The sequence below is a fragment of the Streptopelia decaocto genome, assembly GCF_964273445.1.
Source record: "Streptopelia decaocto genome assembly, chromosome: 7".
NCBI classification, from domain to species: Eukaryota; Metazoa; Chordata; class Aves; order Columbiformes; family Columbidae; genus Streptopelia; species Streptopelia decaocto.
Genome location: NC_138661.1, coordinates 33,583,281 through 33,611,035, shown reverse-complemented (window position 1 = coordinate 33,611,035; position 27,755 = coordinate 33,583,281). Strand labels below are relative to the sequence as shown.

Genomic DNA, 27,755 nt, shown 5'->3' with positions numbered 1-27,755 from the left:
CTGCAGGATGTGTGCCAGTCAGAATAAGGAAGAGCAAGTATGTTTGGGTGCAATATTGGCTTGGGAGATTATCCAATTTCTGAAAATAATAGAAAAAAACAAACTTCTCATTCTTTAAGCTTAACTGACTGGGATACACTTAGGATATAGAAGAGCATATCGATACAAATTCCACTGGACTGACAAAAATGTACTGTACAATGTTTCATTTGTATTAAGAAGCATTGTAAAGTTAACTGGTTGTCATCATCTGATAGCACTGAGAAAATTCTGGCACCATCCAACTTCCAGCAAGGAGAATACTTCAGCTCTATTATAAGGATTTGTAAATATCAAAAAAACATCAAGGGTAAAACAATAAAAATACCGCAGAAAACTACTGAGGCAGAGGCAAACCTGAAGTTTTGGCAGGTTCAGTACTAACACTGAATCATTAGTTTTCCTTTATCAAAATACTTAAGGAATTTATTCTGAGATTATGTTCGTACCTTACATGCATAAAAGCCTGATGTATCAAGTTCTAAGACATCTAGATAAAGTAGATGTAGCTGTTTTGTAGCTGATCTTTAGGAGAAAGAAAGTCAACAATCACAAAGAATTTATATATTGTTCAGAAGCACTCAGGTTAGTAATTAATTAATTATCAGCTTTAATTAATACTGAAGAGCATATATGCCATGAAAGACAATAGCTCAATCAGGTTAAAGTTCCACTGAAAAATTTTGAAGACAGGCAAAACTACAGAAAGAAGTACATTCTGCAGATCCTTGAGCATGAACACACCACTAAGAAACTGACCTGTTGTCAGTTTTCTGGTCAAACACTGTTGGGAAAGGAGTATAAAAGAAATGTGGAAATGACTGGCAATAGTCAGATTTCATGGATCTGTACTTATTTTAAGAGCAAAAAGCATCAAATATTAGTACAATATCAAATACCTTCCTAGCAGGAGGTGCTCCTGCAGGTTCATTGCCCAATGACATAAAAAGCTTCCAAAACACTGGTTCAAACCACAGGAGAGCTGCGTTCAGAATGAGGAAGAAATACCTACTACTGGTTTTGGTTTGAGCAATGTTATAAATGCTTACAAGCAAAAACTATTTAAGCTTAGAACATGCTTAACAGCTAGAAGCCATTTTACAGAAACCACAGTGATAAGCACTACGTAAGCACTTAACCCCCCAGCTATTATCAATTTGAGTGGTCTAGGGAGAAGGATGAGAGCTGCAAAAACTACTGCTCCGACCTTCCCAGGGAAAAAACACATCGTACCCACATGCCGGTCTTTACCTTTGGGTGAGATTTGCAACAGCCTGCATTATTTCTGTCCCTGCAGGTGATTCACACCTTTTCCCTTTGGAAATAAACTACCTACACTATAGAGCAAAAAGGACACACGGTCAGACAGACAGATAGACACACACACACACACACTTCCCTTGGCAGTCAAGAAGGGCTCCATCTAATAAAGGATACAGGCACTGATCATCTATCATGGTGCTAACTAGCAGTGCCAGATACTGATGTATGAATTACAAACCTTTATCTTAAAGCAAGCCCTTGTGCCCTACACAGAGCAATTATAAAGGAACGCTTTTATAAAATTCCAACACAGACACCACAACTCAAGCTAATTGACTTTAAGGACAAATTTGGGGGTGGCAGGAGACAGAGAAAGGAATTTGACCTTTGGAAGACAAGAACTCATGAGACAGCTGTTCGGAAAGCACAATGCTCAGCATACCAACCTAGGCACTCCAGGTAAGTATACACAGCCTAACTTCTGGTATTTAAGAAAAAGGAAAAGCAATCCCATCAGTTATGATTTTATTTAGCCTATAAATCTTCACTATGCAGAACTACAAAAATGCCAGATGAATATCCTGAACTCTATATTTTTAATTAAACCAATAGTTTAGATACAGCCAAACCACCTTTATTAGTATCAAAAGGCTTTATCTGACAGACACTTCCTGCTCCAATGTGATGTTTTATGACAAGGTCATAAACAGTTGAAAACCCACATTTATAATGGAAACACTGACAACCTGAATGGAGAGGCCCCAGAAACAAAAATGCTATTGTCTTGAAAATGCATTTAAGTAAAAAGCAAACATCTAAAGTTTTCTGCAAGAACTAAGCTTGGTATATTAAATACACAGAATGTTACACAAACACAGATGCACACATCCCCCTTTCCTACTGTCCAAAGCAATTACACCGCCCACATTCAATATCCTTTAACCACAGCCTGCGAAGTACAGTACTGGCATAGGTTATTCAGTATCATCTGTAAAGTAACCTACGCCAGTTTTTAATGCACAACGGAAATCTGGTTTGCTCCCAGCTGCTGGTATAATAATTACTGTCCTATGGTTGCTAAGAGATACTCTGAATTTTTTTCCAAGACTACTAAAACATTTCTGTGCGCGCAGGCAAAAGGATGCTGGGTAAAGCAATAAAATTACTCCAGCTGTAGCTCTCCAGCAGAATTCAAAGCCAGATGACAGCTGTAGAGAAAATGAAAACCAGACTGAGCTTCTCTTATTCTTCAAGTTTTCTCTCCTTACTTCTCCCAGTTTGCCAGAGTTAAGTCTGGGAGAGAATTCAACATTGTTCTGCAAACATTGTTAAAAATGTTCTGCTCTAAGTAAGTTTAATGATTACACAGAAGGATGGATGAGAGACCACATTTCTGTTGCATCCCAGTTCTTGTATTTACTTCCCATGAGGCCTGAAAATCCGTTGTTTGATGCTAACCAACATAAGAAGAGTTTAAATGTTTTTTCCTTAGTTTTTTAATTGTGAATAAGTGATACAGGTTTCAAAAACATTTGAATAACTTCCTTCTGCTTTAGCTATTTCTAAGTCTGATGGAACAACTATTTTCATATTTGGCAAAGAAACTCTGTTATAATCAGGTATGTATTTCTTACATGGACTGAAATATTACCTAGATTACTCTGAATGGTTTTTACATTTTTAAGTAAAAAATAAGGCATTTGACATGCCTCTTTCTTCCAGGGCCGTTCTACCTGAATACATAAAGCATACTAGAGGTTTTTAGGCATTCCAAGGAAGGAACTAATAAATTAAAACACAAAGCATAACTCTGAGGAAAGAAGACTTGAAGATGTAAACAGGCTGTTACAGATACTGGTGAGAAAAAAAAAAATCCTGCTCTGCTGAATATTACTACTACTACTGCACAAAAAGGCTTAATAAACTCAAATAATTTTAGCATTACATACTATTAGATCTATTTTAAATGGATAATATAAACTAGCACTAGTTTTAGCAACTACATCTATCCAATTTATTATGTGCACTATATACTGCTGATCTTTACTGTTTTATCATGTAGTATTTTCTTCTCCACACAAACTATACAGCGTCAAGAGTAAATTATTTCACATTTCCTTATAAATCATAATGTCAACTTATTATTGTGAAACAAAACTTCTGCAAATCTTTTGTTACAGACAAAATAAATGGAATGGTCACTAAATAGCACATTCACGAAGAGATCACTTTAGTGTACTTACAAAGAGGCACGTGAACCATTTATGCCCTCCCTGCCTGCACCAAAACCACTGAAGATGTGTGTAAGTTGCAGGTCTTTTCCCTTTCATACTAACAAAAATCCCAATGTGCCTATTTCTGAAAGAACAAGGCAAGCGTGGTGTTTGTTTGGTTTTTTCTTTTTTTCCCGCATCCTTACAATTTATGAGCCTTCAGTTTTCTTCTGCCAGTAGTAAGAAACTCAAAAGCATAAATGCTCCACTTTTGATTACTTCAAAACTCTTCAAGTATGTTGGTAGCCTATAAATAGCATCAGTATGGCTAAAGCAACAAAACCTGAAAGAAATTAAGACTCAATTGCTCTATTTTTTCAGTTCTCAAAAGCAGGACTTACACGTTTCAGTATCCAAAACCCACATAAAAATACTTTTAAATGCATGAGCTCCAGATTTCATTTAGTTAGATTTACTTCTAAGAAAAAAAAACAAAACAAACCCAACCCAAAACACCACAGTTTTTAACTTTTTTTTTAGTTAAGCTAGATGAGTTTTAGAGCAAGTTTATACTCAGTAGAGGAAAACAATCTGAGCCAATCTTTGAACGAACAAGCAAACGGACTTTAAGAAGCTGCTTGTCTACTGCATTCAAAATGCCTGGTTTTACAGCAAAAAATCCAAATATCCAATGAAAAAAGAAATCCCCAGTGTATATTTCCATATAAGTCTATATACATTCCCAGGATCCATTTACAAACAACACAGGAAATCATATAGCTCTGCATTAACTCAGTTGTGTATTTCTATTTGAAATTGACCTAGTAAGACTAAGGCTTATTTAATTATATAAGCCATTTGAATGTAACATGTTCATTAAACAACTAATAGTAATTGTCATCATTTAAGCAACCTCAACAAGCAAGTATGAACACCCTTAAATGATGGCATTTTTTTTAATACTAAGATTTTAACATTATTTGTGAATAACAGAGCATCTAAGGAAGCTATAATAAAGCTTCATCTTCTTAAAATGATATATTCGATCCTCAGTAAAAAGGACGCTTTATCTGGAAGATTTCAGTTAAAGAATGTGAAAACCCCATAAAAACCCAGTTAAGCAAGATACAATACAGTGAGGAAAATGCTAGCGTAGAAAGCACAAGATAAGAGTTCAGTTGTTGGATTTGCATTTAAGAGTTGCACAGTTAAATTTTGGACAACCCCTGTTTTTACTTGCTACATCTATATATTGCGGTCATAGTTATTACAAGGAGCCAGGAGGTTTAACAGCCGTGCAAAAGACTAGAGCAAAATGTTAAATGTTTTGATCTTATTTGGATCATTTTATTTGCTGTCTGTAGCACTCAGTAAAATAACTTATGAAGCATGTTTTGCTTTCTTCATCAGTAATCATCTTCATTAAAAAAGCCCCACTATTAATTAAATTTATGTACAGAGCACACACTATATTAATAGTTCAAATACGCACCAAATACAGGATTTCTGCTGTGTAAGAACAGCACAGGCAAAACACCTTGATGGCAGAGGATGCAACTGACAAGGACCTGGTAATCTCAGTATTTTCAAACATACTTTTATGACATCCTGGGGCCTTTACCTACCATACTAACTAAACAAGAAAGATACAAACCCGAAGAATACCAACACACGTGATAGTTACTACAGTGTATAGACAAAAATAAAACATATAGAAGCGTGTAACACATATGAAATGAAAGAAACCTTTTGTCTTTTCGCTATTCTGCTATTTTAGAAACCATTCATGACCACTTAATATTTTTAATTAAATGGAGGAGCTCCACTGCTCGATCTGTCGTACTTCTTTCCTTAAAGGTTACAGATTACAATTCTGGAAGATTGTTCCGATGAAACAAGAAACATCCAATCGCCCTCATATCCAAGTGTTAACCTGTTCTTTAACAGTCTGTCCAGACTCTAAAATGCTCTTGCACAGATATACTCAAAAACAGCTTAAAGAATAAACAGGGAAAAACCCCCAATCATTAGGCCATTTAAACAAAGAAGGGGGACAACTCAACACAACTCTTCAAATTCATAATACATTAAACAAAATGGTCTTACCAGTCTTTCAAGTTAAAAAAACACTGAGGTATCAAGTTTCACTTACAACAGCATCAGTCTTAGAAAGGGGAAGGAATTAATCATTTGCAGGAGAATGTAGACTATTTGCTGTTTCCAAGATACTTTTGATGATTTGAGCTGGTGCCAGAAACTAAAATGCCACAGCCTTTCTACACTGACAAATTATGGATTAGTTATTGATATATAAACCTTATTTAGATGAAGCATAGCTGAACTAGGGGGGGTTCAGCCTTACTTGCATTTATTCGCCCCCCCTCCCCCCCCTTTCTGGTATTGTTATCAACAGGCAATTCTGGTATCATTTATGTTACTTCAATATGCAGAGACACAGTGAGAGAGACTGGCTGGCTTTTTTGCCTCTAGAAAACAGGTAATTCTTGCTATCTATCCACAGCATGAATCCACAATTAAGCAATGTGTGTTGTGGTAAAGTCAAGAAATATGATTTCCTGCCTGGAATGTAACAGATAATTTTACCAGCAGTTTGCACCAAACTGGATTGTTTGTACCTGCAAGTTATATACAGAGTATTTCTTAAAATATATATATTTGTTTTTTAACAATACCTATAATATGAAGTAAATTGACATAATCTATTTACATATCTACTAACAGATCTATATTTACATCGATATAGATGATGTAAATATACATTTTTCCACTTTCCCAATAAGAAAATTTGTAAATATAAAGAATCACAGATATTTGCTTCAATTTTGGCATCCTTATATAGAAATGTGATAACTAGGCAGCATAATCAAGAGGTAATTAGTTTCCTCTAACCTCATTAGGCCTGCAGAAAATGCTCAATTATTAATCCTTGCAACAAAGCGTGTTTAAACAAGGCTTTTAAAAGCTGATTAAGGACTGCATTAACTTTGGCACAAATTTCCTCCATCCTGTCAAAATCTCATTCCTATTTTAAATGCAAGGTATCTAATATTTACAGCATTTTACTTTAAAGTGCCTTAAAACAAAGCACTGCAAATAAAGAACAACAGGTGGTTGCATAGCCAATTCTTACACAAAGACATACATTTCTTCTATTATAAAACTGAAAGAAAATCAGGAGAGTCTTCTGCATTTTCACTGCATTGCAGCATCCCTTCTAAGTACTTGACTCTCAGGCTCCTATCATAATTTGATTCTTACCCATACCTTCAAAGTAGGCCCCTTATGTTCTTGATTTTATGTTGTAGAGGTTCTACACTACAACTATCACTACAACAAGCACACATAGACACAAGTTGGTTTTTACTCAGTTATATTACAGCTATTTACTGTATATATGCATATATATACTCGTTTATACTAGCATGTACATGGATTCATGTACTATACGTGGATTCTTGGATATTATCAGGCAGGGCTGTTACTTGATAAGGTATTTGTGTGAAGTATTATAACTCTGAGGCAGAATAGGAGGTAAGTTTTTACCTCTTATGCCACTGTAACCTATAAAAATTTAAAGATGTAAATAATGATCAATAAAAATGTAAATGACACGTGACTGCTTCAATGTGTTTTTATAAATTATGTGAACTTCCGCCCTTGATCGGACTAGATTCTTTTAACCATCACTTCAGCATATTTTCAACTCTAATGACACAATGTTAGAAAGTGTCTGTCACTGCAGAGTAAAACCTAGGGAAAGAAATAGGATGTGCATGTAAAAGAAGATTCCTGACCCCTTCTTTTTTTATTCCCCAGAAGAATCTTTCGTGTTCCCATTAGTTCAATGAGGACACATAAACCAGAATAGACATTGTAAACTCAAAACTTAAAACTCAGGATGGTTAATCAAATATTGACTAAATATTGACTGCTTAGTTTAGGACAGACAATACTGTAAATCTACTAGATAACTGTTCTGGAACTTAATTCATTAACTTGAATTTTGCTATTGCTCTTATTTTGCCCATTGTCACTAATGAAAACAAAAAATATTCAATTAATTTCTTCAAAAAATAACTGCACGATTAATTTAAAAATGTAAATACTCACTTGAAAGCAGTCATCTGCCACTTCAACATCATTTTGGGAGGGTGGATAACCTATAGAAAAAGTAAGAAACAAAACAAAGCAATGGACAAGGTTATTTTATTTTATTCACAGTTTACTGCTTCCAGTAGTCCACACCATCCTTCAGTATCCAGCTATGATGATATAAATATGCTTTACTTTTTTTAACTAGTGGATCACTGTATTTTATGTGGATTTTAATAAGTACTATTCACTTCTACATTGTGTATTTTATATACTGAGTACTCTTAGCCACACTCCTCTATCTTGTTCAGATCTTTCTTGTAAAAGCATTTTCAAACTGCCATCAGAAGTCAGCAGCAAGGAAGTAAATTCTTCTTAATGTAGCATTTTGAAAATTAAAGGCAGAGACATTTGGTTGGCATGAATGCACGCTGTGGTATATTTTGCTATAAATCAGCAGAAATTGGAACTGTGAGACTCTAAGAGAGAAAAGAGTCATATGTTCTCTAATTACTTCTCTTGCAGGGATATGGATGGTACCAGCACAATCCAGAAGAAGTCATTCTAGTATGTCAAAAAGTGAAAAAAACACGAAACATGTTTCTCCCTTTGCACATTAAATCCCTAAATTTACAGCACATTGCAGCACAGGATATTTTGTTTAAATTCCTCCCTTTGAATTTTTACAAGCCTGAAAGAGATGCTTTTCCATTCAATAGACAACTGTTCTCTTCCCTCCCTCCCTCCCTCCATCCAGCAATACAGTTATCATATTTTTATCTGAGAATTGAGGCTTGATGATCTTCAGTTTGCTCACTGATTTCCATGAGGTCAGTGAACCTCTGGAACCAGTTAGTCACTTCCTACTAGAGCAAATTCTTCTACCGTCCCATATAAACCTGTCCTCAGAACTACTGTGTCAGCTATTAGCAAAGAAATAAAACTATTAACTGAAAGTATGTGCAGATAAAAAGAGAACTCAATGCGTCTTCAAATCATTGAGCTTCATAGCACACCCTCTAAGAACACAGAAGCTGTAACAAGCTTCTGAGAAGAAGATCCGAGACAGACACTACAACATTCTAGCTTCCTCCATTTCCTCATTTCTTAAAAAAACAGAGGCAATGCTTCATTACATATGGATGTTGCAGGGAATTACCTTATTAGTGTTTGTGAAACAATTTAAGACACTTAGATGAATGGCACTTTAGAAATGCCAGAAGTACTATTTAAAAACTGGTAAAATCTAAATATGACACAGATCAATCCACATCCCTAAATGCTGTTATGCAAAGTGCTTTGACTTATCTCATTTACTAAACACTCAACATCCCATCTCCCCTTCACCTGAAATAAGTACCTTGAGAAATATCCTCTACTGCTCTCCGAATACCTCTGTCAAACGCTCTTGCATCAGCAGGACTCTGAAATGTGAGGCCAAACTTTTTGTCATCAATCTTCCAGTGGTAAAAAGTAGGAGTAACTTTGTTGTAAACGAGGTCCTTCTTTAATGTGCATTCCAAGACCACCTTCCAGAAAGAAGACAGGAGGAAAAGATATCACTGACTAATGTAACACATCTGAGAACAAAATGTAGTCTTTGTGAACTACCTGAAAACCTACATCATAAAAGCAGATAAACCCCTCTGTCTAAATGTCTTCCTCTTAAAAGGATGTTACTTTAACTTTGTTTCCATCACGGCCAAATTATTCACCAACAGTTGCTGACACATGGTATGGGTTAAGGACACTATTTGTAAACCCAGAGAATCTTCCCAGTCCCAAAAGCATCTCATACCTGAAGCAAGCACTTAGGTCAGTACAGGCTTGCTAGAAATTCAGCAAATCAAATAGGCCACAACTCAAAAAAACCCCACATTATTATGCTAATATCAAGTATTATTGTATCACTGGGAATTTTATTTGTATACTTATTCTATAAAATTTTTGAGCACTTGACTAACTTGATGCTGCTTTCAGGCCATATCAGTTTTGCTCCAGAAACACTACTAGATGAGAGAAAATAATACAGGAGAAGTGTTTTAAAAACTAAAATTTATAAAAACTAATATTTTTTTGTATATATTACTATCTATACCTAGACGCAAATGTATTTATGGCTCATGTTCAACTATATTGAAAACAGTAATTAGGAATAATTAATTGAATTATTTGGCTACAAAACCATTACATGTACATCTACACATTCAGTTATGAAGCAAAGTTGCAGTCTTCACATCATTTCCTCACTGTAAATTGGCTGGTTTTTAAAATACATTTGCATATTTAATTTACCTGCAAAAATTATTTATGTAACATTGTGACATTGAATGTCCCTTGATGAAAAAAGTCCAAGGTGAACATGAAAATACAGAGGAACTGGCAGTGATCTGCTCCTCTAGCACTAGGTATAATAAAACATACAGCAAGACAACCTGTATCTTTGTATTATTACTAGATTCTGAAAACCTCCACTGAAAGGTGAATTAAGAATTTTAATATCCTATTATTTTAACAATAATGTATTTTTAGAATTTTCTTTTTTAATTTTCTTACATGTGCAGCTCTTTGAGAGAAAAACAAAGAATTTCTTATAGCATGTGGAAAAATGAGGTTAATCATAAACATAACTGAGAAAAGAATTCCAAACTTTAAAAAATTTTCTGCATGTACTTAAGATTATTCTTACATATCCTTTGTATTCTTCCTCACCTTTCCTTGTATAATTTATTACATAGACAAATAGGCTTTTTTCTCCTGCTCTTCATTATTTATTCCCCCTACCTTATACCCCCACCACTAATCATCTCGAGTTTTACTACCTTTTAGCTCTGTATCCAGACGGATGACATTCTTTCTGCACATATCAACTCTTTCAGCATTAGAATATTTTTTGTAACTGTGCTCTAAATTCCCTAAATAGTCAACAATAGGTAGGTACAACTGCCTACTAGAAATCATAGGAAGGAATCTGTTTGCTGTAGATGTGCAGGAAAAGGCACTGAAGAAAACAAACAAACAAAAAGGTATCTTTCTGCAGTTCTATGGTGTCTTTGTTCCTTTTCATCATTTTAAACTCGCTTCCTCCAAAAAAGAGAAGGAGTTAAAAATGAAGATTTCTCACATCACTGCATTTTCTAGGTCTGTGAGTACTTTTGGGGATTTCTACTATATTAAACACCAACTATTTTCACACTATATTACGTGTGCAGTTTCACCCAAAATATCAACAAGAATTACTGCAAGACTGATTTTACAGCATCTCAATGAACAGCTGCTCCCAAAGCAGTTAATCCAGATTACTTTATACTGAAAATTCATACCTGGGATGACAAGTACTTTTACAAGATAGTAACACTGGAGATAAACTACTAGAATAAAACTTTACTGAGTAGAAGCTATGATTAAAAAAAAAAAACAAAACCAAAACAACCCAGAAAACTCCCAAACCAGCTCCTCCTGACCCAAAAAGCAACACCACTACTACCTGCCCCCCATCCCCCTCATAACATTTTAGACGACAAGCAATCATTAACTAAGCAAGCAAACATCCTATCCAATGCTGTAATTGTTTTCAGCTTGACTTAAGGAAACAAGAAATTAGACATGACAACATTGAATTTTCAGATCTAAAGCTGTAAGGAAACCGTCCAGTAAACACAGTAGAGATGTATGTGGTTAAGGGCATTGAAAGGGGACAAATTGGTTGCATCAAAATAAGACATAAGAATCCACACAGGCAAGACTTTATGCCTGCCCATGAGAGAGAAAACTCAAAAACTGTAGGTCAGACTTAGCACTGGTACACAAATCTACAAACATCCAGCCTTCAATAGATTTTGTGGCATCCAGAAATACTAAAACTCCAAACCAAACAAAAAACATACCAACCATCTATAAAGCTTTTTTTTTCCCCTCCCCAAAACACTCCTATGCTTTGCAGCAACAACATACTTTTTTCCCTGTTAAACATAATGTGTAAGGCTTCTTTGTGCTGAAGCATGTAAACTCTCATTGGGACCGGGGAAGAAGTCTCCCAATATGCGCACCTCCAATGTCTGGAAACTGAAACCAAGCTTTCAGCAATACAGATATATTTTTTTTTTTGGTCTTCAAATAACCAAAACTCCAATTATTTTTGACTGCACTTGCTAAGATTTGGAACTCTACACATCATCTGTGAGGATGAGATCATATTCTCCCACATGGTTGCCAAAAATCTGCTTTCCCAAATATTCTTTGGTAGACTTTCCCTAACATTTCCAGTGATAAACACAAAAAAAACCTGCAAAATTATAAATTAAGTGACTATGGCTTAAAAAAAATTGCCTTTTTAAAAATAAACACGGGTTACCATTCTGAAGGTTTGGAGAGTTAATATAAAACTTCCACACCAGTATAAAGCAGCTACCTTGGCACATAATGGAAAATGCTGCAGAGTTCTCAGACTCAAGACAGAAGAGCCCAGATCTACATGATCAAGATGTAATTTCTCAGAGCATACATAGTGTTGTATATCTACTTCCTACTATTTCATGAAAAAAATATTTTAATATCCAGATGTCATTAAGTGCAACACTAATGAGTTCATGGCTACTCATAAAAATACTTGTTTGCTGTGTGTTTCTTTTCTCACCTCTATGAGCTACATTCTTTAAAGATATCAGAAACTATTTGGTTTGTGTAGACAAGATGAATCTCTGAAGTCAGAAATTTCAAACTTCAACACTTAAAAATAAAATATTTTTAAATAAAAATAAAATGAATATTTAAGATATTGACATCATAATCTAGGGCTTGTTTTGGAAACAAATATGAAAAAACTGTTACTGCATTTGATATTAATTTCTATTTTGATAACAAACCGCATAACTGAACATTTCTAGATACTGGATACTATTTTACAGGTTTCTAGCTGTACTTTCAACAGCTTACGACATTACATGTAGATAGTTTTACAGTTCTTCATTCACAGCCCAAATCTATAAACACATGAGCGTATAGTTTTGACAAAACTTTTCAATGCTTTTTCTGCTAAATAGAATGAAAGCTTTTTCTCTAGTCTTGGGACCAAGCAGCAGGACCTGAATATATTCATGCTACAGATCATGTGGCCCCAGTGACATGATTATTATTCTATGTGCGCTTTTTTTAATTCAAAAAGTAAGATCAAGTAAGGATTGTACTACGGCCCATCAGAATCAACCTTTTCTCAAACTTTAAAGCCTATTTAGAAAGTAAATGATAAATTAAGTTTTTGAATAGCAGATTTTTAGAAGATAACAGTATTTATATTCAGTTTCAGCTTTGTATCTCTCCCTTTACACAATCACCTGTTCTTCAAAAGAAAGATTTTAAACTTTGATTTATCATTCCTGACTCATGATCCAAAAAGTACTAGTCACTTTGTTTTTTCTTTCAGTAAAAACTTGCATGGCGAAGAACTGAAGAAGAAAATAAAACAGAGAAGTCTATTACATTTTTAATTCAAGAATGTAAAATTCACCAAAGCCTAAAAACCTGTAACCTCTGAGCCTAATGTATGTTTAACACTACTGCTATTAAGATAAAAGAGAGCTACTGTAAACACAGTAAAAGAGAACAGCAGAGCTGATCAGGTTAGGAGGGAGTGCAACTGTTCCAAGCAGATTGGCTGGAGACAGATCTAAGAGGTGAGCATAGTAAAGAAGGAAATGTGTAATTATGTCAAAGTCTTCATGAAATACTCTTACATTCCAACGCAGAGCTAAACAACCTGAGCAAACTAGCAGGGAGCATTCCCTCACCTAAATTAATTCAATTGTGCCACCACTTTGATTTTCTTCTCAGATAATTAGGATGCTTTCTGTGATTCCCCATGAGATGTTTTAAATAGCTCAGTTCTGCATGACAACTTTGGAAGATCTACATGTAGCCTGAAGCTGGTTTGTAAAAGGGCTGATTGCAACCTAACTCTCAGGTATATAAAGAAAGGACAAGAAACCCCCCTACCAGGAACTTCAATATTTTGATGTTCAGTCCCAAGTTATTTAATTTACACAGCTGACTTAGACTGAGATCTATAGTCCTAATTAAATGCCTGCCTATCCTATAAAATATGCACACAGTTCTGGCACATTGGAATGGAATTGCAATGTCGTGACAGAAGAAGTACTTGGAGAAGCAGCAACAAAACCTAGTTCACAAGAAACAATAAGGTAAGAGATCAAAGATTTCTCATTGCTTTTGAGTATAACCATTTAAGAGGCACCTGGAAGATATCTCGATCAAATACCTCACCTATGGATTTCAAGTTGCACTGGAATAAATTCCACCTTTCTACTGACACATAGACTGAACAGTAATAGTGGCATTATGATTCCCATGTATCTTAGGTGAAAGCCAAAAATCTGAATTCCCTTTGCTCTCTAACTTGAGCTACTTCATCACTCATGCTTCCCTGCATCCCAGAAAAATGCTCCAATTTCCATGCTACAGATTTTCCGGGATAAGAGAATTACTGCACCTTTTCTGGAAGCTGAGACAGTTCATAAAAGAAAGACTTACTAGCCAGAGGAAATAAAAATCTAGTGTAACGTGTGTAACGTGTGTAACGTGACCTGAGGTGGGGCGGGGGGGGCAAGATAGTGCGGGTGGCAGGGTAGACTCCTTTTGTAAGGATTACTTTCTTTTTGATCCATAGAAGTATTTTCAGATATGGTTGTGTGTACCTTGCAAAAAAGTAAACTGGAAATCATGGTCCAGCTGACAGAGATGTAATGACTTCTAGATACTACAACAGATTAAACATGCCCAAAGCCGCATGTGCTCAAAGTCGGAATAACTGAAATGGTCAAGATAGTTAACAAAGCTTTTTAAAAACAATATTGCTACTTTTTATTTGCAAATACAGTGGCACAGCAACCAACTAAATGGCATACAACTAACTTAAAAAATCACTCAGGTATACAGATTTACACACCAAAGCCATTCTAAAATGAGAGTGGAGCGATGTTGGAGCACAGAACAGCAGATTCATTATAACTCTTACTCAAAATCAGAAGGCAGTCAAAATATTTGGCCCCCACTCAATAGCGAACACAATGAACCCGTAACAACTTCCACTTTTACTTTGTTTTTAAAGAAAAAATAAAAGATAGCATTTTATGCCACTGCAGTAACCTTCAACAGTCCTTTTCAGAGTTGCCTCTGAAAACACAGCCTTCTTCCACTCTTTCAGTTGAAACAGACAATTACATTTCAATTTCTTGGTATTGTTTTTATTGTTCTTTTCTTTGTATTATGAAATATAATAGTCACCTGTCAATTCTACTAGGACTAAAACCCAATTGTTTGTCTTTGTTAAAGAAAAAGTTAAAAATTGTGCTTAAACAGTTAATCCACAGGAATATCCTAAGAACAAATGTACAACCATTAATTATACTGAAAGCGTAAGTATTAGAACAGTTTCAGAATCAGTGACTGCATCCCTGTCCAACAGAATTTCTCTTCCAGTCCCTGCTACGGTCCTCCGAAAAAGAGTCGTGACCTAATGATGTCCTCACATACCTGGGTGTAGGATCCTGTTTCTTTTATGCCAACGGGGGTCTGTCTAGCTGCATACTGTGCATCTTTGGTATTAATTCATTACACATTACCTGTTGCTTACAAGCATGATATTTCTGTGAGGAAATATATACATAGCTAGCTTCCTTTTATTCCATCACCAAAGCATCACTGGATCTACAGCATTTTTCCCCACAGCCTAAATCTGTATTTGTTAGTTCCCTGAGATTTATTCAATATACACTGGATAGATGTTCTTCCTAGCCACATTTCTTTCATATTTTATCCTGTGTTTTTGAGGGGCTGGCTTCCAACAGCAACTTCAGTTTTATGCCGTAGGATCAAAATCTGCCCTGATAGACTAGTTGGCCACGTTTAGGGGCAGCAGTGGGGGGACAGATGGACACAGGACACATCCACAAACAAATAAACAACTACAATGACAAACAAAAAACAAAACAACAACAAAATCACCATGCCCAAACGAAAAAAACTTTCAGGACAATAAGGGTTTGGAAGACATACTAACATGAGCTCGATTCTGGACAGGAAGAGGAACAGAGACATTTAAGCCTTCTACCAGAAGTGGAAACTAAACAAGGCTTGCCCAGAGGAAGCAGGGGAGAGAGCACAAACAGATCAGGATGCTGATGGCTGTGACGTTTTCATATGCATGCAGGAGAAACATTAAACCAGTCTTCACTTTTGAGCATTTTATTACCCACAGAAGGCAAGCTGTGAATGTTGAAAGAACTAAGAATGAAGAGAAAATTGTCAAGTATCTCTAAATGCAATTAAGCTCCTCAAACCCAGCCTCAAATAAGTCTAAAAAAAGTTCTCAAGGGAACTAGTGCAAAGTGAGGAAGGAACTGCAGGTGCACATAGCTGTGCGGGAACACAGGGTACTCTGCTAATAGCACTACGCCTCGCTCAAACAACTGAGTCAGCACAATGTCTATTTATATGCTCTCTTCCTACAACAGCCACAGTCAAGGCACAAAACTCAGCAGTCCTGCCTCAAGGGAGAAACGGGTATGGTTGAGAAAGAATCAGCAGTACAGTATAAGAAGTAATTCTACCTTTTAAGCTTACACAGGAGTCATAAATTATTGGCAGAAAAGAGTAAGTTCTTGATAGAAGTCATTAAGATGGAGGTTTTGTGCTTTCTCTGCTTCTCTTTTTTTTCCACAGCAAGACACGGCCCCCCTCCAAAAAACTATTTGGCATTAGAGTAACCAAGTAAGCCTTAGTAAACAAATTTTGTCTTCCATAGATCTGCATGTAGAAATGGCTGAGACTCTACACCAGTTTTCCTTTTGTGAGGCTGGCTTTTGTGATGCTATTTAAGACAAGTTTATTACTCATATTTTATTTAATGTTGCTAAGAAATCAATACTGTCTATGCGTTCATTAAACCAGATCAGTTCTTGGACCTGTCTGCTTCATGCTTTCTTCCAATACAAAAGTTGTTCCCAGGTAAAACAGCTACTCTTTGTCATAGCCAAATTCTACAACTAACTGAAACATTACCAAGGAATTTCTTCAGGTTTTGTGTTTTTGACAAGTTTTCATTTTCCACCACTCCTATTAAACACAGTATCGTTGGCGTATAAGCAGGTTAACAGGAAGATTTAACTTTAACCTTCCATTGGAAAAAAAAAAAAAACCACAACAACTGAATGGCAAAATATTTCCCCAAATGAATGGAAATCTGCAATGAAAAAAAAATGTTTTAAAGTTTCTAAAAGATCAACACGCTTAATTCTAGAAATGCAAGTTATTACATCTAAAACAAATAATTGGCTTTTTAGGCATGAAATCATTGATTGGATAAAAGCTTGGCAACAGCATTAGACTGAGACTATAAATTTACTTTTTAGTTTACATGCAACAAAAAGCAAACTTCTATTCTTAGGTCCTATGTAGTTTTAATAGGAACACTAAACGGATGTAAATTGTTACCGTTTTATCCCTGAGTCGTTCTCCATGGATAAGAAAATCAGCACAGCTATTCTCTTCCTGGGGAATGACTTTGAAGACTGTGACACAGCTTAGTCCACCCCCTCCAAGTGGTAACCATCCACCACTTGAGTCATCCCGGGTCATCACCACAGCTCGCACTCGTGCATAACTATTACTGGAAGAGATGCAAAAGAAGAAATTAGTTTTCCATAAATGCAAACCAGCTAAGCCTAGTTAAAAACCAAAATAACAAACACACAACCAAGATCACAATAATTAACATTGTGGAAGTTCAGTCCTTCCATAACAGCCACCTAGAAGAAACCAGTCTAAGAGAATCCTCTAAAAAAAAATGTTCCTCTGTACTTTTTTGCCTTCATTAGGACTTTTTGGAGCTTACATGCAATTCCTTGTACAGAAACTCAATCAGACAATATAGTTCCTCAGAGTCAAAAAAGATATTCTTCTAAATACTTTACAGTCACTGATCTAGCTAGAGAGGGCTGGGGTGGGAAGACAGTAAGAATCACTCTCTGATTTATTTTAGACTAATCATGAATCCAGTCAGCCACCATGAAATTGCACAGAAAAGAGAACAAGGAAGCAGAAAGAGGTCAGGCCTTCTGCCACTGAAATCTAAACAAGAACAGGCTTCTAGCCAGAAACCTGCTTCCTTTGTCCCTCCCTCCCTCCCTCCTCCCCATGCACAGAGCCCGTCCTTGGCAAGGCTTGCTCAGGACACTTGCTGTGGGGCTCAACAACATGACCAGTTACAGCTACTTAAAACCTAACATTTGTAGTGTCCACTAGCTGGTTCTCTCCTGTGTTTGCAGTATGTGGAAAATGACTTACATTTTACATTTTATCAGCTTTTTCCATCTTTTAACATATTTATAAAATAAACAACTGTGTATCACCTCATTACTTAAAAGCCTAACTCCCTTTTCAGAGTCTGAGAAACAAATTTTTTGTGACCTTCTCTCGCTCTCTGCTTTTATTTATTTCTCTTAAATTAAATGGCACGTTTCAGTTTTGGTTATGAATTTGCTGCTACATCAGCTGGAAAAGCCCATGCCTTACCTAGGATGTTTTAAGATCTTACATTCAAAGTGTGGTTCATTGCATGAATGTAATACTCCATGAATGAGCATTCCAATACCTTAAAAGAAATATGCTTTGTGATATCTTTTGCTACGTATTTCTGATTTAGAGTTTAAGTACTTATGTCAGTTAGCATTACTGATGTCAAATTTAAGAACTGAACAGGAACTATTAGATGAGAACAAAGTTGTTCCTTCTGTACAAAATTATTTGTGATATAACCATTCGCCAACTGTTGTATTTAAAAATGATCACTGTTTTATTTTTTTTCTCCTTAAATGTCCCAAAATAAGTGAAGGTAGGTTTTTTTTTGCGTAATTAATATATTACATTCTCTCTCACACACATGATTCACACGTATGATTCACTTATATATATCTCTATTAATAAAAGAATTTTCCTGCAGCACCTAAAGCTTAAACATATACTGGTTTGCAAAATGGAAATAAAACAAGACTATCCAATTTCAGCTTATAGGCAAGTGAATTTGTTTGTAGAGACTTTGTTTGCCCCCAACCAAAAAATCCAGCCTCCTCCTCCCCCTAAACATCATTGTTAAAATGACAGTTCAGACAGGGTTTCTCACCATTTCTGTACCAACATCTTTTAGTAACTACTCCCACACAGCAGACAAATATAATAAGGAAAAAGCCAGTCCTTCATTATATGCATCTATCAGTTATAATACTTGCAAATAAAAATGGCACTAATTGGTTAAACCTTTCTTTGCTGTTCTCCATTCAAGCGAATGACAAATTTAACTTTAAAGGTATTCATTCTATAAATCTGGTTGCAAATCTAAATATTAGAGCTTTCTTTCGTATACCAACAGACTGCAGCAAGAGTTCAGTAAAGCATCATTTAGGGATATCACAGAACTTCACTTAGGATACATGAGAACACCTGAACTACACCAGATATTTTTTTTTTTTTCCCCCTGAAAATGAAAGTTTACACCCTGCATCCATTTTCTTTTCAAGAATTGCTAAGGAGAAACAAAGATGGATGATACATATCATACTTCCATCACTTAGCTGCTTCCATTTGCCAGAAGTTTACTGTCAGTGTTGGGCTTTTCCCCCTGCTTCCCTATAGGGAGATGACTAGTCTGGTCTAGTTAACAATCTTGTGTTTTGCTTCTGTATTTTCTGTTCTTTAAACTCTCTTAAACAACATTTATCCTTTCAAATATTATAGGAACTACTGTCAAAACCATGGCATTAGTGCAAGAACTAAACTAAAATTCCCCAACAGGTAATATCTAATGAATAACCTCTTAAATTGAAACAAAACCACTTTTCTAAACTAGAAAAAATAATTACTGTCCTTGCAACAATGCCAAAACTATACAGAGATTGCTTAATTTTGTGGTTTTGTTGTTGGTTATTTTTTAATATTATTTTTTATATTTTAAAGGAACTCACAACTGGTTAGACAGCTATTTTAAGTAACAATACAAGCTGCTTTGCAACTAGCCACAAACCAGCAGCAGGACTTAAAGTGATTTCCATTTCCAGAATCCTCTGCAAACAAACCAGCATCTGCCTGTCAGACTGCTGGTGCTACCAAAACCACCCAGACATCTTGTATCTCTAAGCGCTATAGTCCCATCTACTTTTGGGAATTTCGGAACAAATTGCTAAACTGCCACTGTAGCTCAGCTGCGGGAAAAACGGCAGACAAGGCTCCAGTGTTTTCCACCAACATCCCTCCAGCCTGACATTTTCACCTACTCTTGCATGTTTACAGCTCTGTGAGGAATAAGAAGAGAAAACCAAACAAACTGGGCAATCAGTTGAGCATTGCTCTTATGAAACCTTTTCCCAGAGCTACTACAAGCATGTAAAATGTAGCATGAAGGGCAGCATTGCAACAGCAGGCCCAAACCTCCTGTATCACATCCAACCTTCCCCAAGATCCCCTGATGCTGGTTATGGCCACTGGAAACTCCCGAGACAGGACAAGATTTACAGGAAAAGCCAAATGGGACCCTGTCCATAGGAGCTTGCTGCTTGCCAAGAGATAGTCCTGAGCACCAGTGAAGACTGGGGACAACCACACCAGAATCCAGGATCAATTCCTAACAACTATGCAACAGCTAAGTACCTCAAGTAAGGAGATGATAGTACAGTGCTCTTATGTCATTACAGTGAGTTATAAATTGTGATGAAGCAGGGGAAAAAAAAGGGGGGAGGCAGCGATCAAACCATAAGTGGACAGGAAAAATGTAAGACTTACAGTCCTTGCCTGCCATCAACTTTAAGAGTATGAAGCATTAAAATCTGACTAAAGGTTTTAGAGGCTCTCCTCCCTCCACAAGCTCTGTGTTTGTATCATAATGCTCTTGGGCCCAAACTGACTTATGACGTGAATGACCAAGCTGCTGTTAAAGCCCAGGAAACTCTCCACTGATCTTGACAGCCTGGGATCTTCAGCTCAGCAACTAATGAACAGTCCTGCTTCTGGTGGCTGGTCGTGTCATCTCTATGGCTTTAAAAAAAAAATAGATTATTTTGATAATTTGATGTATTTCTTATGTGTAATACCAAGCCAATTAAAGATACCAAACATTATTACATTTGTCCTTTCTTCCATTAGCAATCCAAAAGAGAATGAAAGTTAAGAATTTCCTGCCAAAGTATTTTTCCCAGAGAAAAAGGGGAAGAGATGTTGAAGGGGGAAAAAAAAAAAAAAAGGCAGCAGTTATCTTGTTGCATTATATTTATTTTTGCCCAGTTAAACAGTATGCAAATCCTAGATTATATATTAAGCACTACCATTCTTTTATTTGTAATGCATCTAGCACATATCTATTTTAATATAGGACTGGAAAATCAGAGAATCACAGAATAGTTGGGGTTGGAAGGAACCTCTGGAGATCATCTAGTCCAACACACCTGCTAAAGCAGGTTCACCTAAAGTAGATTGCACAGGAATGTCTCCAGAGAAGGAGACTCCACAATCTCTCTGGGCAGCCTGTTCAGTGCTCTGGCACCCTCAAAGTAAAGTTCCTCCTCGTGTTTAGATGGAGCCTCCTATGCTTCAGTCTGTGCCTGCTGCCCCTCATCCTGTCACTGAAAGGAGTCTGGATATAATAACAACAGTGATCTCAGAAAAGCTCATTAAGACAATTGAACTGCAATTTCAAATCGTTTTTTAGTACTATAAAGCTACTACCACCACCATCAAGAAACTTAGATCTTCAAGTGGAATTAGAAATTCCATACAGGAAGCTGATGCTCTTAGCTTGATTATTAGTATTATGAGTTCTTTCATATCTGGAAAGCACATTTGTAGAAAAGGACCTCAGGTTTCAGGTGGACACCAAGTTGGACATGAGCCAGCAATGTGCCTTTTGAGACAAAGAAGGCCAGTGGTGTCCTGGGCTGCATTAGGAGGGGTGTTGCCAGCAGGTAGGAAGAGGTGACCCTTCCCCTCAGCACTGGTGAGGGCACACCCGGAGTGCTGGGTCCAGTGCTGGGCTCTCCAGTACAAGAGACACGGAGCCAATGGAGGGAGTCCAGTGACGGCCACTAAGATGATTGCATGACTTGAGCATCTGTCATATGAGGGAAGGGTGAGGGAGTTGGGGCTGTTTAGCCTGAAGAAGACCCTAGGGGGATGTATAAAACTTTATTTATATAAATAAATACCTGGAGGGTGCAAAGAGGATGGACCCAGGCTCTTCTCAGTGGTGCCTAGGGACATGACCAGAGGCAGTGGGCACAAACTGAACCACAGGAGATCCTGTCTGAACATGAGGAAACTCTTACTGTTAGGGTGACTGAGCACAGGTACAGGTTGCCTATTGAGTCTGTGGAGCTTCCATCCTTGGAGCTATTCAAAAGCCACCTGGGCATAGTCCTGGGTAACCTGCTTTAACCGGCCCTCCTTGAGCAGAGGAGGTAGACAAGATGACGTCCAAAGGTTCCTTCCAACCTCAATTATTTTGTGATTCTTTCTTTAATATAATATTTCAAAGCACAGCAATTTCAATAAAACACAACTTCATAAATATAACTAATATGGGTTAATTTATGAGAACTCATGATACTTTGAAGTAGGAGTTGTCACTGTGCACAACTGCTATTTAAACACTTCTGACAAGGCTGAGGGAAAAAAAAGGCATTCTGAAAAATCGTGACACACTCTGCTATGAAATTACACTATCTTTGCTGACACGCAAGTAACAGCTCCAGGCTGATCTCTGAATGTGAACTGGTCATGGATCAAGGCTCTTTACCTTTGACTGGCACTTTACACACGTACTTTAACCCCTCCAACTTCTGGTGCAATTTACTTATTTGTTTGTAGCCTCACTCAAAGCGCATACATGAATCAGACTTGGCTTTTTATGGTTCTTATTATCCAAATAGCTTAGCAGAAGATTTTATGACTTCCAGCTAGAGAAGTGCTCATGAGTTCATGGATGCCTAGAGTACCAAAAGGTAACACCGGACCACTGAGCTAAAGTCTATTTTACCTGCAGACAACATTTGTTGAGTATTGACTCAAATTGGAAAAGAATAATTAATATCATCAGTATCACATGAACATATTGGTACATTGCTGATACAGAGCCCTTTGTTACTTAAGGTTTAGAGAATGACTGCCACTGGCACAAAATATTAATGTCTTATCTGCAACAGAAGGAAATGCAAATATAGCACGAGTACTAAAGAAGACAATTTATATCAAGAAAACATTTGAAAGCATATCCTATTAATTTTTATGAAAGGGAAACCACTGTGTGTATATATATATATATATATATATTTGACATAATAACAGCTACTATGTGAGGCTCTGCCTTACATGACTGTTACCTTTCTCCTCTCAAAATTATACCAGCAGATCAGAATATACACCAAAACATTATGCTGGTAGAAGGCAAAAGGTATTCTTCACAGTAAAGACAGGAGGTACAGCAACCACACACGGCTACTATGCCTAGGAACTCAGCAAGGAAAGACATGGATTTCTAGGAGAAACTATAGACAAATGCTGTTACATTTAGGATAGTGGGTATCCACATTGATTTACTGAAGGGCTTTGGACTCTGCCAAAAGATCTAAATGAGACATTCTTGCTTGAACAAACAAAAAATCTGCTTACAGAAACCTGAACCAGGATGGTACAAAAGTAATTGCTGTTTTTGCATTGTTGAAATTTGCCATTTGATACTGGAATACATTCTTAAATAAATGTGCTTATGTTATATATAATTTGAATGTGTTTTTCTCGCTTTATGTTTTTTGGTTTTTGTTTTGGTTTTTTTTGGTTTTGTTTTTGTTTTTTGCTACTGGCTTACTGCTTGCTGTTTATTTTATTTTATATTTATTTTAGACTATGAAAATTATGTTAGACAAAAAGCAAATTCAAGTGATTTTCTTATTTGCATTCAAAGTGGGTTGTAAAGCAGCAGAGACAACTCACAACATCAACAATGCACGTGGCCCAGGAACTGCTGATGAATGTACAGTGCAGTGGACGTTCAAGAAGCTTAACAAAGGAGATGAGAGTCTTGAAGATAAGGAGCATAGTGGCCAGCAGTCGGAAGTTGGTAACGACAAATGGAGAGCAATCAAAGCTGATCATCTTACAACTTCATGAGAAGTGGCCAAAGAACTCAACGTCAACTGGTATACAGCTGTTCAGCATTTGAAGCAAATTGGAAAGGTGAAAAAGCTCAATAAGTGGGTGCCTCCTGAACTGACCAAAAAAATTAAAAAAAAAAAAAAAATCATCATTTTGAAGTGTTGCCTTCTCTTATCCTTCACAACAGCAATGAACTATTTCTCAATCAGATTGTGACATGTGATGAAAAGTGAATTTTATATGACAACCTGTGACAACCGCTCTGTGGCTGGACTGAGAAGAACCTTCAAAGCACTTCTCAAAGCCAAACTTGCACCAAAAAAAAGGTCATGGTCACTGTTTGATGGTCTGCTGCCAGTCTGATCCACTGCAGCTTTCTGAATCCCAGCAAAACTGTTACATTTGAGAAGTCTGCTCAGCAAATCTATGAGATGCACTGAAAACTGCAACACCTGCAGCCAACACGGGTCAACAGAAAGGGCTCAATTCTTCTCCACAACGCCCAACCACAGGCCACAAAACTGACGCTTGAAAAAGTTGAATGAATTGGGCTACAAAGTTTTGCTTCATCTGCTACATTCACCTGACCTCTTGCCAACCGACTTTCACTTCTTCAAGCACCTTGGCAACTTCATGCAGAAAAAACATGTCTGCAACCAGCAAGATGTAGAAAATGCTTTCCAAGAGTTCACGGAATCCTGAAGCACAGATTTTTATGCTACAGGAATAAACAAACTTATTTCTTATTAGCAAAACTGTGTTGATTGTAATGGTTCCTATTTTGATTAATAAATATGTGTTTGAGCCTAGTTATAACAATTTAAAATTAATGGTCCAAAACCACACTTACTTTTGCACCATCCTAATACCAAACAAAATAGCTTTTTCCTTCTGCCATTTTGGGTTCAAGACACGTGGAAAACTGTATTACATAAGGATGAGATAACTGGTATCCTGAAAGAGCCAAAAATACTTGATTACACAATTACTACTTAGCAGGAGAGGCTTGTAAAACCAGGTGTTTGACAGTGCACCTACAATTCATGAAACACAAATGAATAAGTGTCTGGAATGGGAAACTGTCAAAACAGTATATTGCTGTTATGAAGTGTTCTCTTGGATGCTACATCGGGGAAGGAAAAAGGGCAGTACTAGAACTACATTTCTATTTGAATACAGACAAATTAAGATTTGTGACTGCGTAAAGTAACTGATGCTGCAAGTAAGAATGGCTACTACCAGAAGAGCTTTTACAAAGCAAAAGAGCACATAAAGAACAGAGAAGCTGTTAAAAAGATTTGAAAACCATGACAATTACACAAAGTAGGTATTTGACATTTCCATGAATAATATTTTAGCCCTGCTCCCCAGCACCTCCTCTTGTTTAATAATTGTAGCTAGTTTCTATTGCTTCTGTATGTCATCCATGAGGATTGGTTACATGAAGTAATCTTTAGCAGATTAAAGGACATCAAGACGCATACTTGGGTTCCACCTCTTTTAACGAAACTGCCTTCTGAAGGCCTAAGTTTTCATAATAGTCTGGATTCTGTAACACCATCTGGTCAGGGCATACCACTTAAAAAATTGCATCTGATATCAAATACACAAGCAAATAAAAAACCCAAACAAGTTTATCTTTCTTTCTATCCTTCCCCACAGAAGTTTAAAAGAACCAAAGTAACATTCAAGGATGGGTCCACAGGTTTTGGAAATGTATAACAAAACTAAAAGAACAGTATATAGTGTGTAGTTTCCTTTCCTAAGAGTTGGTGAGATAAGCCAGATACGGAAGATGCTTTTTGATGACTTCCACAGATACCTGCTTAACAACAGAGGATAGCTGGTGTCATGGACTCCTGGATTAAATTCCATCCAATTTTAGGCAGATGGGATAAGAGAATTTGAGTGGTCAGATCCTGCTACTCATGACCCCCAAGTTTAATCGGCTTCCTCCAGAAAACCTTAAATTTGCCTCATTTTCTCAAGCTGACAGCCATGAACTCCAGAAATATCCACTCTTCAACTCTGCCTGGCTTCTCCTCTCTCTATATGTTCTCATAGTTTTTTCTTCCTCCTAACACCAGAATTTCTGAAGATCCAAAGGAATCTCTTCATTTATAGCACAGAATTATTGGTACCTTTTCTAATTTTGCGAAGTCACTACTTGTTTCTTAAAAAGTAGCAATCAAGCTATTGGGTTCTGATGCCATTTATTAATTGTGACTTCCTTACCATGGAAACATGTAGATAAAGATTAAAAGGCCCACAAATCAAACAAGACAGTTTACTTTTTAGATAAGTTATCATTTCTTTCTAACCTTGCAAAAACAAAGGAACATCTAAATAAATTATGGAAGACAAGCTTTTAAATTTCTCAGGCACTTCAGCAAATTTAGGACGAGCACAAGTTTGTACCCTAAGGCAGATTCCACTGAAACTAAGGCAACTTGACACTTCCAGTAAATGTCGTCAGACAACATTCATCCAGTCTGGAACAATTTTTTTTTTTTTTTTAATCAAGGTTCAGTTGTTCCTTTTATTTTCCTTGGAATAGCATTGCTTACTACAGCTTATAATACATAATTTCAGGAAAGTTTTACAGGTAATAGTTATATCTGAACAAGTCAGAGTTCTCTCTTCTCTGATCTCAGGGCCATTTTCCTCCAGCCTTACGTACTGAAAAAGTCCTTGTGCTTCACTCAAGTATGCAAGTGCAACAAGATCACCCTTATAGTCAAAGCTATTAGTCATCTAGCCATCAAGATTAGGAATAGCAAGATTCTGGAAACCCTATTAACATGAGATGTGAATGCATTAATCAAAAAGTCATTTTTTAATAAAATTCTTGACCACTAAAATAAGATGAAGGTAACTAATATATTGAAAAAAGACCGTAAGAAGATTCCTTATGAACAATTTTAGCTGCTCTAAGAAGGTATGGCAGGCTGTACCAAATATTTTCAAACAAGCACCTGTGTACTTTTTATTCCACTGCTCCTCGCATTTAAGAATAGTGCTCCACAAATGTCCAAAAAGCTATTATTCTCCTCCTAACACAACTAAGAACTTAATTTAGCAAAAATAAAGGACAAACCAAGCAGACCCTGCTATACTTTCTCTAACACACCAGAAAACACTTTTATGTTTCCTATGCCTGAATTTCTTTCAGCTTGTCCTGGACTACATTCTCTTTGAGACAGGGACCATCTGTAACCGGTGTAATTCAATAAAGATCTAAGTGCATGTTGATATATAGTACACAGAGCTTAGCTGGTAAGTGGATACATACTCTTAATCTGGCTGTACATCTGTGGGAGAAAAAAGCATCAGTCCCACTAAGTTTACTCACCTCAAGCAAAACTGGTATTAGGTAGGCAACCAGAAAAGTTAAATAAACTATATCCACATTTATAAAAATAATCTTCCTTTAACTGTCCTGCTGAATGTTGTACAAGAAACAGTGTTTTAAAATTATGTGAATTAAAACTATAGTATCATTTGTTGATACTGGTAAATCTAAAGCTTGTCTCAACATTTACACTGACATGGCTTTTCAAGGATTTTAATCCGCCCATACGAAAGTGATCTTGTGTGTGAAGTAAACTATATTCTAGTAAAATCCCTAATGCTAAATTGCTCTTTTCAACATAATATGAAAACACCATGCATGCAAAAGGGTGTTTCAAACACACAAAAGTGTACAGATCATAAACGTCCACACCACACCAACAGAAAGACTACATGCCAAAGTGGAAAATGCTTAATAAATAGCACCAAAATCAGAGTAAAAAAATAAAATCTGAACAAATCTTAAGATAGCTTGTGGATTTACAGGTCTGTTTTAAAGGTTCAGTGACCAAAATGAAGCTACCATTCCCTTGCTAGGCAGCATGACACTTCATGGTTTGAATCAGTCTT

At 36.5% G+C, this 27,755-nt stretch overlaps 1 protein-coding gene across 2 annotated transcripts in view; it reads right to left on the bottom strand.

Moving 5' to 3' along the window:
* SPRED1 (sprouty related EVH1 domain containing 1) overlaps positions 1–27,755 on the bottom strand; it is a 62,587-nt gene that overhangs the window by 7,558 nt on the left and 27,274 nt on the right. For both annotated transcript variants that reach the window (XM_082059187.1, XM_082059186.1), the window contains 3 exons: positions 17,136–17,310; positions 8,989–9,157; positions 7,647–7,696 (listed from right to left, as the gene is read on the bottom strand). In XM_082059187.1, coding sequence (XP_081915313.1) covers positions 7,647–7,696; positions 8,989–9,157; positions 17,136–17,279 — 363 coding nt within the window. In that variant the 5' untranslated portion in view covers positions 17,280–17,310. The remainder of the gene's footprint in view (positions 1–7,646; positions 7,697–8,988; positions 9,158–17,135; positions 17,311–27,755) is intronic.